Genomic DNA, 13,265 nt, shown 5'->3' with positions numbered 1-13,265 from the left:
TTCTATTGTGGGTTTTCGGAGAGAAAAAGGTCACGCATTTTAGCCCTGAAAGATAGATTTTCTCTTTTGATAAATAGTAGCATTACCAAAACACAAATTTTCATGATTTACCTGTGAGTAGGCTGAAACAAAGTAAAAAGGTGCAAAAAAGGAGAGTTGGAAGTAAGAAAACAAACTGCTGCCTGAAAGTGATGTGGATGTACAGGAAATGATGTGGAGGGTGATTTGGTCGCAAGCCCACATGCTGCGGCACATCACCAGTTCACAAACCACAACTCGAGGAAAAAGGGTTGCAGAAAAAGCATAATATGCAGCTCACTATTGCGGCCGCAACTCCTGATACAGGGACGCATCTCACCTATCTTTCAAAGCAAGTCAGATGCGACAATTTCACCATGCTACCCGATGCGGCAAAGCAGATATGACCGCAAAAGCATATGCAATGTCACCATAGGTGTGCGAACCCTAATTTATTTCGAATTTCGTTATGCATTTTTAGAAATTATAAATACCTATTCTTAGACTTTAATTAGGGGTGTTTTTAGTTCAGTTTTATCTGGTTTTTTACTTCTTCAAACACTAATCTGGCGAGAGAAGGAAGTATTTTAACATTGTGATTTTTAGATAATCGGAGACAATCTTTTGGTTCTTGACTACTTTTCTCGATCATTTTAAGCACGTCTTCTCCTTCTTCTAATTCATTTTCTGCGCTTCTATGAGTAACTAACAAGAACCATTTTCTTCCGTATCAAACACACTCATACAAAAAATTGGTAATCTATAACAACGGAAATCATAAAGATAAGATATACACAAATATCTTCATCACCTATTTTCACTTGAGGCCAAGTGATCAAGGAAGTCATTTAATTCCTTAATTGTTAGACCAGCAGAAGCCATTCCCTGTCTGCGCTGGAGGACCTATGCACAAGCAATATCCAATATAAGTTATTAATCATATGTACATTACAACACTCGGTTATAAGAAAATAAATTAGAAATATTAGTAACAGAACAATCTCAGAGGAAGAACACAATAAAGCTGTAATTTAGCTTGTCATTTGAAAGGAAATAATGGGGTAGTTATTAGGTGCTGATTTGTTGGACAAATTCAGCTCAAAAACCGCAGTTCCTCGAGTTACCAGCAAAGATCATCTGGACAAGGTCAATCTCAAACAAGAAGGGCACGTTATGAATTGAAGTACGAGCATATATAAATGCAGAGAAATTAAAATGGGGAAAATCTGTTATAGTTGTATGAAGCTTAAGTCAAAAAAATATTTTTAAATACAAAAAGGGCATCAAAGAGACAAGCTCCTTGGAGCTTTAAGTGAGAAATGAAGTGTGCGCTTCTTTCAAAATATGAAGTATCAAAGTATATTAACTTGTATTATGATAATCAGATTGCAATTAAACAACTAATTTCAAAACCCATTATTCGATAATGCTGATATTACTCCAGCTCTTCAAATATGATATTTATAGAAAAGGTTTTTCATCTTTTTCACTTTGCAAGTCATTGGTTAAATGGCACATTAACTAAAAGGCATGGTTTCACCTATGAAGTGATAACCCATCGCATCATTTCTTTAAAGACAAACCCATCGGTGGCCCCTTAAACTTGGCATCAATTTTCACTTAGACACCTCAATTACGCGATGTTCATTTTAGACACCTCATGTAGGGTTCTTTTGTGTCATTTTGATACTTTTTGCTGACATGTCAAAGTGAGTGTGATACACTCAACAATAGCGCGTGAAAGGCTTAATTTAGCCATTTTAAATTTTATTTTCTCTTCTTCTTCTCCATTTTTCAAGCCACCACCCCCTATCTTTTTTTCAAGCTTAAATTCCTTCAATGGAGGTCAAATTTTATTATTCAAATTCGTTTTTCAGTCATTTTCTTCTTCTTCATTGTATAACTTATCTAAATCTACCATCACCTCCCTCCATTTTTTGCTGGAAAAATGGATACCAACACCCATATTTCATATTTATTCTCTCCTTCTTTCTTCCTCTCCCTCTTTTCTTTCCAAAAAACAATACTAAAAAGAAAGAAGATGAATAAATATGAAAAATAGTAAAAGAAAAGAATATTTTTTTTTTAAAAAAAGCAGAAAAGAGATTTTGAGTGTAATGAAATAAGAGATTTTCTTAGAATAATATTTTAAATTTATTTACTATATAGATTTTATAATTATTTTTAACTAAAAATTAACACATGTAATTATTTAATTGATTGTTTGTCACGTCACCAACGAGTGTATTACACTCTCCTTTAGTTTTTTATTTATTGTCAGAAAAGTGTCAAAATAACACAACGGAACCCTATATGAGGTTTCTAAAATGAATATCGCCTAATTGAGGTGTCTAAGTGAAAATTGGTGTCAAATTTAGGGGGCCACCGATGGGTTTGGCCTTTCTTTAAGCAACAAAGTTATGGTAATAACACATGCACGTGTGCAAGGTAAATTAACAAAGACAATTTACATGGGCCCTCAATAGCAGGAACACCTTAGATTATTTTGTTGGAGAATCAATGTTGACTTTCTTAGATATTCTGTTATACATGAATTATTTTACTTTATGTATTAGGAAATTAATTTAACGTTAACAGTCTTTGTTCATGAACTAGAAAAGAGAAAAAGGTTTAGAATTAAAGATACATATACTAGATTAGATACATGGTAAAAGAAGTCCTATAAATACCTAGGGGCACTTCAGCTATTAAGCAGGTTGAGTGAAACAAAGAAGATTCACCTCCTCTACTTATATTCAAGAGAAGTTGAGTGATTTGTGAGCACTCCTTCAACCCACCCCGCAACCCCAGGACCCCAAATACTCAGCATTTTGTAAAGCCACTTGCATTAAAGGACTTGTGAGAATTGAGAAACTAAGGCAAAGAGATCTTGTTGAAAGATTTTGAAAGAACTAAAAATCATGTCTTCATCAAATTCCTGTTAGTAACTTGTTCTTGTATGTAGAAAGAACCACCAACCATAGGTAGTGAAAAATGAGTTTTGTCCTAATAAATAAAGGTAAAAGTGAAGATTAAAGCTTTTAGCTGAAGATTTATGGGAGGTAATGGAGACAAGGGGAATCACTTGAGTTGTCTAAGGATCCAATGGTTTCTCACCTCCAAATTTCCAAAGCTAAGAAAAAGAAAAGATCTAAGGCTAGTATCAGAAGCAATTTTTGTAAAGACTATGTCTTGCTCTTCTCTTAATGAAAAATGGAAAAATTGGTAGACATGATATCAAAGGTCGGAAAGGACCAGAAATATCAATATTATCACTTTAAAGAGCCAACTTGAAAACTTAAGAATGGAGAAGACACAATACCCAAACAAGTTGATGAAACTTGTGAGTCAAAGAGAATCTTTTGAAAGAAAAGATTGTCGAGAAAGCCCTTGGAAGTTTGCCTAGAAATTTTGCATTGAAAATTCTTCCCCAGAGGTTTCTATAGATATTGCAAAGATGACTTTTGCAAAATTTATTAATGCACTTGAGGCACAAGAACAAAGAAGAATATAGGACATCATGGAATTGCTCTTAAGCTAGCTTTATAAATCAAAGATACGGTCAACCAAGATATAGTGCACTTGAGCTAGCTTTGAAATGTAGATAATGCAAAAAAATCACTAGATGGAAAAGTTTTGATTTGGCAGATTGTGTAATAGACGAATTAATTTGAATAAATACATCTCATTTCCATTCTTCATTTCTGTTCATTAAAATTGAGCACCGCTGTACAAGAATAGGAAATGATGTACAAATAAAAGGACCAAAAAGTTGTACTTTCGACAAAAAATAGGACCAAAAAGTTTTCAATTCAAGACAATGATAACTAACATAATAGACAGGGACTAGGCGGGACAATGTGGAGCCAGTTGTTATCAGGGAAGAATATTAAGTATACAGGACTGGGGCAAGACTGTGGAAGTGGTTAAACTCGATTGAGTTTTAATTAAAGATAATAATCGTAACTAAGGGGTCAAACTCTTTATCACTCTATTGATTTGGAGGATTTTTCAATAAGTTCTTCAATTAAACAACTGACGAGAAGAATAATCTGCACTGATAAATTTAGTATTCCGAATTGCCATTATGTTGTTTCTACTAGTCATGATAGTCAGGAGAATTCTTCCAATAGTGAAGAAGAGTTTACCTCAGCGGCAACAAGAGAGAAGTTGCCGGCATTAGAGCCAGTTTTGGGACCGCCTTTCCGCCAGTTAAGGAGACGGCGTGCATCATCGGAGTCGCGGGACATTGCAAGTGCGTCAATGAGGCAAGTAGCGAGGACGTGCTCCTTAAGGCCATAAGAGCCACGCTCACGGTCGAGGCCAGGGAGAATAAGGCGCATGGCAACGAAATTGTCCTGAGGCTTCCTGCAGAAGGTATCCATAAACTTCCGGAACTTGGACCGCTTCTTCACTGATGATTTACTCTTCTGTATCCACTTAAAAAGGCTAACCATTACACTAAATTTTATGTCTTCTCCGCCACCACTACTATTACCACCACCGTCTACGGCGGAAGTCGCCATTTTTTCTTTGGGGTGCCAATTTCGAATCGTTTGAATTGAAGCGTACTAGAGAATTTTGCTGGGAAGCAATTTATTTACATTCTGGTAGACCAAACTTTATATTTCACATCAGTGGTCCTTGACTAATTCATAAATTGAGTCAACAGCCCTCCAAGTCTAGAAAATGTGCTGACAAATGATTTTCTAATTGGAAAAAGTTAAATATGTCATTGAATTTTAGGAAAAAATTTATCTCACTATTCACTAAAGATTAGGTTTATTTATGTCATTTTTTATTTGAGAAAAAAAAATTTCATGTCATTATTTTTTTACTAAAATTAATTTCAATTTTGCAAAATCTTTTAAGAACATAGGGAGCTATGATTCAATTACATTATCAATTAATTTTTAAAAAAACAGTCAAATCTTCGAGTATGGATCATGTATTGTCTTTCCTCTAGAGAGGTAAAGTCCTTCGCTCAGACATTATAAAATCTTTGTCGCAGAGCATATAATTTTCTTGGCTTATATAGTCTTTGGCTCGGATGACAGGTGTCTTTTAACAAAGACGGTATAAAGTCTAATTGTGTAAAGCCTTGCCTAGATTAATGTATAAAAAATGATTCAAACGATATAAAGTAGATCATGTAAAGTCTTCATATTAAATTATACAAAGTTTTTGGCTTGAATAGCGTCATGCCTTTGACTCAGACAGGGCAAAGTCTTCACCAAGGACAAAGTGAATACTTTGAGCCACTGCCATATAGTGTATAAAATTTACTGTACAAAGTCTTTAGCTTGAATGATATGACGCCTCTTGGCTCAGTTGGTACAAAGTTTTCTACTCAAGTGATTCAAATTCATTATCTCAAACAATATAAAGTTTTGTCATATAAAATTACTATCTTCGCCTATAAAATAAAATGAAAAACAAAGAAAGTAAGAAAAAATTGAGAATAAGATATTAACATGAGTACAAATTTATCTTAATTGTCAAAATAGATTAAGTTGTTCTGTCAAATTCATCTGAATTGTCAATATAGATCAAATTACTCTATCCAATTATCTTATCTATCAAAAACATAAAAGAATATTAAAAACTAATTTATGATCATTAACGTCTATATAAGTTATTGTAAATCATAGATGTTAGTCATAAAGTATCGATAACTCTCAACTTTGTGCAACATGTGTTATAAATCATTGGCAAGTCAACACAAAAATAATACTATCATAAAATTTTAGCCCAAAAAGAAAAAAAAAACAAAATGAAGTTGTTGTTGATTTAAAAAAAACACAACAATATGGTGGATAACAGAAAGAAAAGCTCTTAAAAAAAACAAGGTATAAGATGATAAAAGATATCACTTTGTGAAGGTTATGATAAGATTCAACTTTAGGATGACGCCTTCACTCATTTAGCATGAATTTTGAATTTCAAAATTTCTACTGAATAGACATTTACAAAGATGAAAGAATAGTGTTTCATATTTAAGGAAGAGTGAATTAAGGATCCCGTGTCCTATTAGAACTAAAACTATATTTATTTGATGTTTAGTCGATTTGGACTATAAAAGTAAGAGGTAATTCACGATGACAAGGAAGATTATGCACGTGATATTATAAGAAATTTTTTTATTCTGGCCTTTTAGATTAGAACAAAAATAGATGAAAAGTCTTCTTTCTGATGCAAAACGATGAAAGAGTTTGTCAAAGCAGAGAATGCATCAAATGATTAATTAGGTACACAAATTATGAGGCTCATTTAAACTTAGTTATTCCAAAAACTTTAAAAGTATATGCAGATGTGTCACATGATAAATCAAATTTTTGTATATCAATAAAATCTGATAGGTTCAAAGAAGTTTGTCTTCGTTACAATTCTTTCACTCTACGATTACAAATATGTGTCCTCATAATTCACCAAAATTCTAACAAGAAGCCAGAGACAGCTTGTGAATCTAACGTCACTGATTTCTCAACAATCTACAAGTTCAAGCATTCAAACACTAGCACTCAAGTTCCAGATACAACTCAAGATCAAGACCGCTAGTGTCTTCAAAGAGAATCTAATAACTTTCTAGAGTTATTCTTGAATAATGTCCTTGGCTAGGTTAGCTTTATTCCAATGTTGTGTCACCAACTTGGTTTGAAAGAGTTATTGAGTCGGATCCATTCATAAAATAAGCGCGTGAAATCTTGAAAAATTGTCAAAATCTGATAAGTCCATAAAAAGATCATAGACACATTTCAAGACCATTGAAAAAATAATATTTGTCACACTGCCTAGTCATCTTTGATTTGAAAAGATTTACAAGTTCACGTCTTTTATTAAAAGGAAAAAAAAATTAAAATATGTCATCGAATTATTAAAGCTAAATTATTTATTTTGATCATTCGTCAAAATAAAGGTTTATTTATGTATTGTCTTTTAACAAAAAGAGTTCGTTTGTGTTATTATTTTTTTAAAAAAATTATATATTTGATTTTGGAAAATTATTTATGCCACGTGGTTCCTTATTAGAGGCCTACGCCAATCATTAAAAAAATTCAATATTTAATTCAATCAAAGTTAAATATGAACTGATTTAAATAAAATCGAAATCACCAGTAGGATAGTAACCAACACGTACGATTCAATCATTATTCATTACTTATATTATTTAATATAAGTATCAATAGATAATTCATTACTGACCTTGTTCCCCAATATACTATCAAATATCACACTAAATACTAGTATCAATTAATGTGAACCACAAAAGTAACTCTATTTAGAAAAATCAAAGTAAAATCACCATTGACACAAAATACCTAAAGTTAAACATTCAATATTTATTGTATACAAATATACATGTAACACCAAAGAAACACAAACAACTGATGATATATAGAAGAATCACATAAATATATATCTTCCAAAAGGGAAGCTTCAAATGATTCTAGCACAAGATATAAAAAACATGCATACATACATATATATAACAATGTTGCTTCAACGAAACAAAAGATGATTTTATACGCCTCGCGCTCAAGGCTTTTAAGGTACTTGAGGGATTTCTAGCTTTGGAAAAGTTGGTAATTCAGGCTTAGGAATAACAGGTATCTCGAGTTTTGGCAATGCTGGAAGTTCAGGCTTTGGCAATGTTGGTAACTCGGGCATTGGAATTTTTGGCAATTCGGGCTTTGGTAGAGTTGGTAGCTTAGGTTTTGGAATTTCAGGGAACTCGGGCTTAGGCAAAGTTGGAATTTCAGGTAAATGTGGCAATTCAGGCTTAGGAAGCTTAGGCAGAGTTATTTCAAGAAGATGACGAGCGTCTGATCGAATTACATAATCACTTGTTAAAAACGAAGTGACGAATAATAAGAAGAAAAAAGATGGGTTGTAGTAATGAGCCATATTTTGTTGAAAGGTGATAAATGCTTCAAGACTAGTAATTTATGCTTTGATTGATTATGCTTTATGTTTCACTTCAAACAAGTTTATATAGATGTGTGGTTGTAGATATTAAAAATTGGAGAATTAGGCTTTGGTAGGAAAAAGTTGTGTGTTAGTTCATCTTCTCAACAATAATCTCCTAATTTAGTCTACAATAAATTTTATGTAAATATTCCTACTCAACACATAATAAAAAGTCTTCAAGTAGGTAATCTAAAGAGAGTACATACTTTTCTTTAAAATTAGACAAAGGTTCTATTGAATAAAATGACATACCATAACTAGAAATTACAATTGAATATTCACATATGAAAAAATATTTGTGTCTTTTAAACCCATTAACTTCGTACTTTAACATATCATTTTTAATTTGGTTCAACTTTTTAATGATGATAGCCAACATACAATTATTTTTAGTATAATATATGTGCAAGTTCATAGTTTAACACTATGCAAAAAATCTACCGCTATTACTAGATTACAAATTTACGTACAACACGCACTAGAGTCGTTCCTTCAACTTCAATAATGTGACATTTTAAGTGTTATGATTAATATAACTTTATCTTCCTTTTCGTTTAATAAAAAAATGTTTATTATAAAAATCTAGAAATAAATGTGCTAATTGATGGGATATTATTTAATTGACAACAATTTGAACGTATTAAAAGAGTCAAATTAATGTGTGTATCATGATCTAACATGTCCAAAGTTAACTAAAAACAAGATGAATGGGTCACTTTGGACTAAATGATAGATTTGACCAAATAAGCTCTTAACCATGTCTTTCCTATCCAATTAAAAACCATTTTCTTATTTATTTTCTTGTTATCTTTTTTATAATTACCAAATCAAAAAAATTAACAAGATTATTTATAACGTCTATAGAGGAAGTTGATGAAATGAGACTAAACAAAAGAGAATAAGTTCAAGTGCAATACCTATTCTATTGCATCAAGAGCTGATTCAATTGCAGCCCTTGCCGTAAAAATGGGTGGCGCGGTATCGGTACCGGAACTGCCGGACCGGTAGTTACCGGAACCGGCACGGAATCGGGATCCATCACCCGGAACCGTACCGGTACCGATAGTTCTGGGATTTTTCCCTGTTTCCGTCCCGGTCCGCCAGGGAACCGGTACGAAATCGGACCGGACCAGACTGGCATCCGGGATTTGACCGGCTTTTTTTTAAATTTTTTTTTAATTAAAATCAATTAAAAATTATTTTTTTAAAGTTAAAAAATTATACTTTTCAAGTTAATTATTTATACTTTATAAACATCAAATTTTGAAAGTTTGTAAAACTTTAAATTTTAAAGACTTAAAGTTTAAATTTTGAAAGTTTGATAGTTTAAAGTTTGAATATAATATATATTATATAAATTTGAAATTTTACACTTTTTAGTTTAAATTTTCAAAGTTTAAAAGTTTGAAAATTTAAAATTTCACAATAATAAAAATTCAATTTAATATGATAATAAAAAAAATTAAGGCGAATAGGCTAGACTTTTATTAATATAATTTGATAGTACAATGTGATTTACAAAAATATATTAGAGGATTAAAAGATCTAATCTACACAGCCACCTTCTAGGAAGGGTTCTGTTTGAATTAGATCTCGATTATCATACTCATACTAATAGTTGGTGCTATGATAGAGATCCTTTCTTAAATCATTTAACATTTCTATAGTAACGTGATCGGAAAGTGGTTGAATAGATAAATCTTCCATTGCTTCGATCCCGTCGTCACTATAATCTTGCATTATTTCATCAACGTCACTTTGAAATTTGATCGGTAGTGATCCACGACCCAAATTTCTTCTCTCAGCATTAATCCAATCTCTAAACAATACTAATGTCTCCAAGCTATCTGCTGCTAGTGAATGCCTATGATCTCCAATTTGAAACCTTGTTGCACTAAAAATGCCTTCCGATGCTACTGACGACGCTTGAATAGCTAATATATCTCGAGCCATCGGTTGAAGTTTTGGAAATCCATTGCCGCGATTTCTCCACCATGCTAGAACATCTTCAGTAGGTTTTGTATTTTGACTAATATATGCATCAAAATCTTTTCTATTATTGTGAGAAAGTTCAAGATAAGAATCTAAATAAGCATCAATATTATCTTCATTAAGTCTACTCATAGAACTTTCAGGTTCTTGATCACTTGATAAATTTATATTAGAATTATATAAGTCATACAATTTTCTAGCTTCAAATTTTATGCTATCTTTAACTTCTAGACAACTAGGAACTTATCTAATTCACTATTAATATCCAAGTTAAAATATATTTTATCAATCATCCTTGATGAACCTACATCTTTGTAATGAGGGTTTAACAATCAAGCGGTTAAATAAATTTGAGGAATAGGAATATAATATTTTTTAATTTTCAATCATTTTTTGAATAGTTTCTTGAAATCTTGGTTTACTTTTAAATTTATAAAATTTAGAAGAAATCATACAAATACCAGGAAAAACAGTACAAAGTGATGGACTATATTGTACAAATATTCTTTTGGTAGTATTGTAAAAAACTTTTAAAAAATCTATGAGTTCATATATGTCATGCCAATCACTATCATCGACTATATGACATATCTGAATTATGAGCATTCCAAACCATTTGTAAGGGTTTTCTATATTCATAAGCGACTACAAGCATTTCATATAAAGAATTCCATCTAGTAGACACTGTTTTTGAAATTTTTCTAGGTGGAAGATTATATTTAAAACAATGATTTTGAACATCTCTATGCCTAGACTTAACTTGACATTTAAAATAAAAAATGACATGCATTTTCAACTTCTGTGCAACCGTTATCATACATTTGTATACCATCTCTAACAATCAAATTATATATGTGTGCAGTACACCTAATATGATAATCATCACCCATAAATAGGACAAAGAGTAGGTTTTAACAATTCAACAGTAACATTATTATTTGAAGCATTATCTAAGGTTATACTACTTATTTAAAACATATTGCATAGCTTTGCAAAATATCTAAAATAGTTTGAGCTATATAACAACCAGATTTTTGCATTTGACAACATTTATAACCTAAATTTCTTTTTTGCATAATCCAATTTTCATCAATCCAATGTGCAGTAACAGTCAAATAAATCGTTACCGTTTATACTACGACCCATATCAAAAGTAATATCTATTTTACAATTATTATAATAAAATAAACAACGAAGATATTGAAAATGTTGTGCTTGATAATCAAATACAACCTTTTTTATTGTATTTCTAGCAAAACCTTTAAAATGTGGATTATATACAATTTGAATATAATGTATAAAATCGAGATTTTCAGCAAAACTAAATGGCAAACCCATAACAACTATCATTTTAGCTAGTTCTTCAAGATCTTTTTCTCTACTATATGAACGGGGTAAACTAGGGGGTAAACTAGAGCCAGAAACATTAGAAGGATTTAATTGTGTTTGTATCATGTTAGAGCCGCCTACTCCTACATTTTCAGGAATGGGGTACCGTTCTTTTTAGCTTCGGCTACCGCTTTAGCATGCAAAAATTCATTTTTACAACAAGACATTAAATGATGACTCAAATGTCCCGTCCCACTGGATTTACCAACAGTTTTATGATTTAATCTATGTTTGCATTTATTACAAATAGCTTGTGTTTTATCTTCATTTTGTGTCATAAATTGCCACACAACCGATTTTTTAGACGTTCTACATTAGGCTAGGATGTACGAGGGGAACAGGGATAGGACAACGAAAGGGAGTGGGACTAGGAGCGAAACTGGGAGTATTAGAAGTCGTAGGTGGCTCAGTTTCATCATCATCATCATCAAAAGTAGGCGTATCAATATAATCATCAATGTCATTATCATTATCATCATCTCGAGGCAATTCATCATCAAAATTACCAAACGACGTTGTAAATATTCATGATAAGGGTCTAATCCAGAATTACTATAAATATTAAAAACAGTATCATTAACATGTGTATAATCCTCCGTATTCATTCGTACTATAGTAGATTTTTTTGTTTTAGATCTAGAAGAACTACCGGTTTTTGGATTATCGGAGGATGTAAAGTTAAACATATTTTTAACATGCTCAATTGCACTTTTTTTACCTTTTCCTTTTTGAACAACAGTTTTACCGGAATCCATATTCAAATATTAAAAGTGAGTAGATTATATATAATATGAAAAATATAATGCAAACAAATGATTAATCACAAAATAAATAAATAATTATTGTAATACAAATGAAATGTATATTATAAGTTGAAACGAATGTACCGAACGTCTACTTAAAAAAATAGACGTTTATGATCGCCGAAAGCCGAAAGTGGAAATGAAAGTTGAATTTTGAAGCTCCAAATCCAATTTCCAAAGGCCAAAACGGCAAAATTGGAATTTCTTGAAATTTTAAGAGATTAGATATTAGAGAAGTAGAGAGTTGAGAGCTGAGAGAATAGAAGATGATTTTGTGAATTTGTGATTGAAAAGAATGAAAATTTAGGGGTATTTATATGTAAAAAAAGGATTAGAGTGTAATTTTTAAAATTTTGGGGTATTAAAAAAGTTAAGGGGGGGTAGGGGTGTAATTGACTGAAAAATGGGGAAAGAGCCGTTGGGGGCCCCCACTAGCCGTGACCCAACGGCTCTAAAATGGTTAGTTTTTTTTAAAAAAATAAGAAATTAATTAACTGGACTGTACCAGGACCGTACCGATATTTATCGGAATCGGGACTAACCGGTAAAACCCGCTTTCCGTCCCGAAACCTGTCCCGGAACCGGACATAATCGGTCCATAACGGGATAAACCGGAACGGAACCGGACCAGTAACGGACCGTATCTTGGAGCTACCGTTCCGTTGTCAGTAAGAACTCATTCTCAAGCACTTACGACTGACTTTTTGTAACACCTTGAAAATCCAAGACATGTCGTAAAGCCTAACATAGGTGTCACGAGGTCTAAGTACTATTTCTAAGTCCATTTTTAATGAATATAGGTCATTTAGGAGGTTTAAGAACCAAAACGTCCAAGAACTTCCATGATGTCCGGGAAGTTGGTTCAAAGGGGTGTTACTGTGCCTTAGCCTATTTGACTAATTTTTAGGAGTTGTAAAAGTAAGAAAAATTAGTGAAAAGGTAGCTAATAGGTGTTTTAGTTGTTTCATGGTTGAAACGTCCGTGTACGACTCCTAAAGGACCAACCAAGGGCCCTTGTAGTTTGATGCAACACTGCCTGACAGTGTGCATCGATGGGACAGAAGACGGCCTGTGTGTGGATTAACGGGGCATCAA

At 32.3% G+C, this 13,265-nt stretch overlaps 2 protein-coding genes across 2 annotated transcripts; both read right to left on the bottom strand.

Annotated features, from left to right (window-relative positions):
- Positions 1–810: 810 nt before the first annotated feature.
- LOC107025408 (DNA ligase 4-like) lies at positions 811–4,614 on the bottom strand. Its single transcript, XM_015226195.2, has 2 exons — positions 4,167–4,614; positions 811–921 (listed from the first exon to the last, which is right to left on the bottom strand). The coding sequence occupies exons 1-2, from the start codon at positions 4,542–4,544 to the stop codon at positions 826–828; spliced, it is 474 nt and encodes a 157-aa protein (XP_015081681.1). The 5' UTR covers positions 4,545–4,614; the 3' UTR covers positions 811–825.
- A 2,682-nt stretch (positions 4,615–7,296) lies between these two features.
- LOC107025499 (protein PELPK1-like) lies at positions 7,297–8,094 on the bottom strand. The gene has a single exon (XM_015226288.2). The coding sequence runs from the start codon at positions 7,921–7,923 to the stop codon at positions 7,564–7,566; it is 360 nt and encodes a 119-aa protein (XP_015081774.1). The 5' UTR covers positions 7,924–8,094; the 3' UTR covers positions 7,297–7,563.
- Between the last annotated feature and the right edge of the window lie 5,171 nt (positions 8,095–13,265).

This window comes from Solanum pennellii, chromosome 7 (genome assembly GCF_001406875.1).
Source record: "Solanum pennellii chromosome 7, SPENNV200".
Taxonomy (NCBI): domain Eukaryota; kingdom Viridiplantae; phylum Streptophyta; class Magnoliopsida; order Solanales; family Solanaceae; genus Solanum; species Solanum pennellii.
The sequence above is the reverse complement of the archived record's forward strand: the minus strand, read 5'-3'. Positions and strand labels throughout refer to the sequence as shown.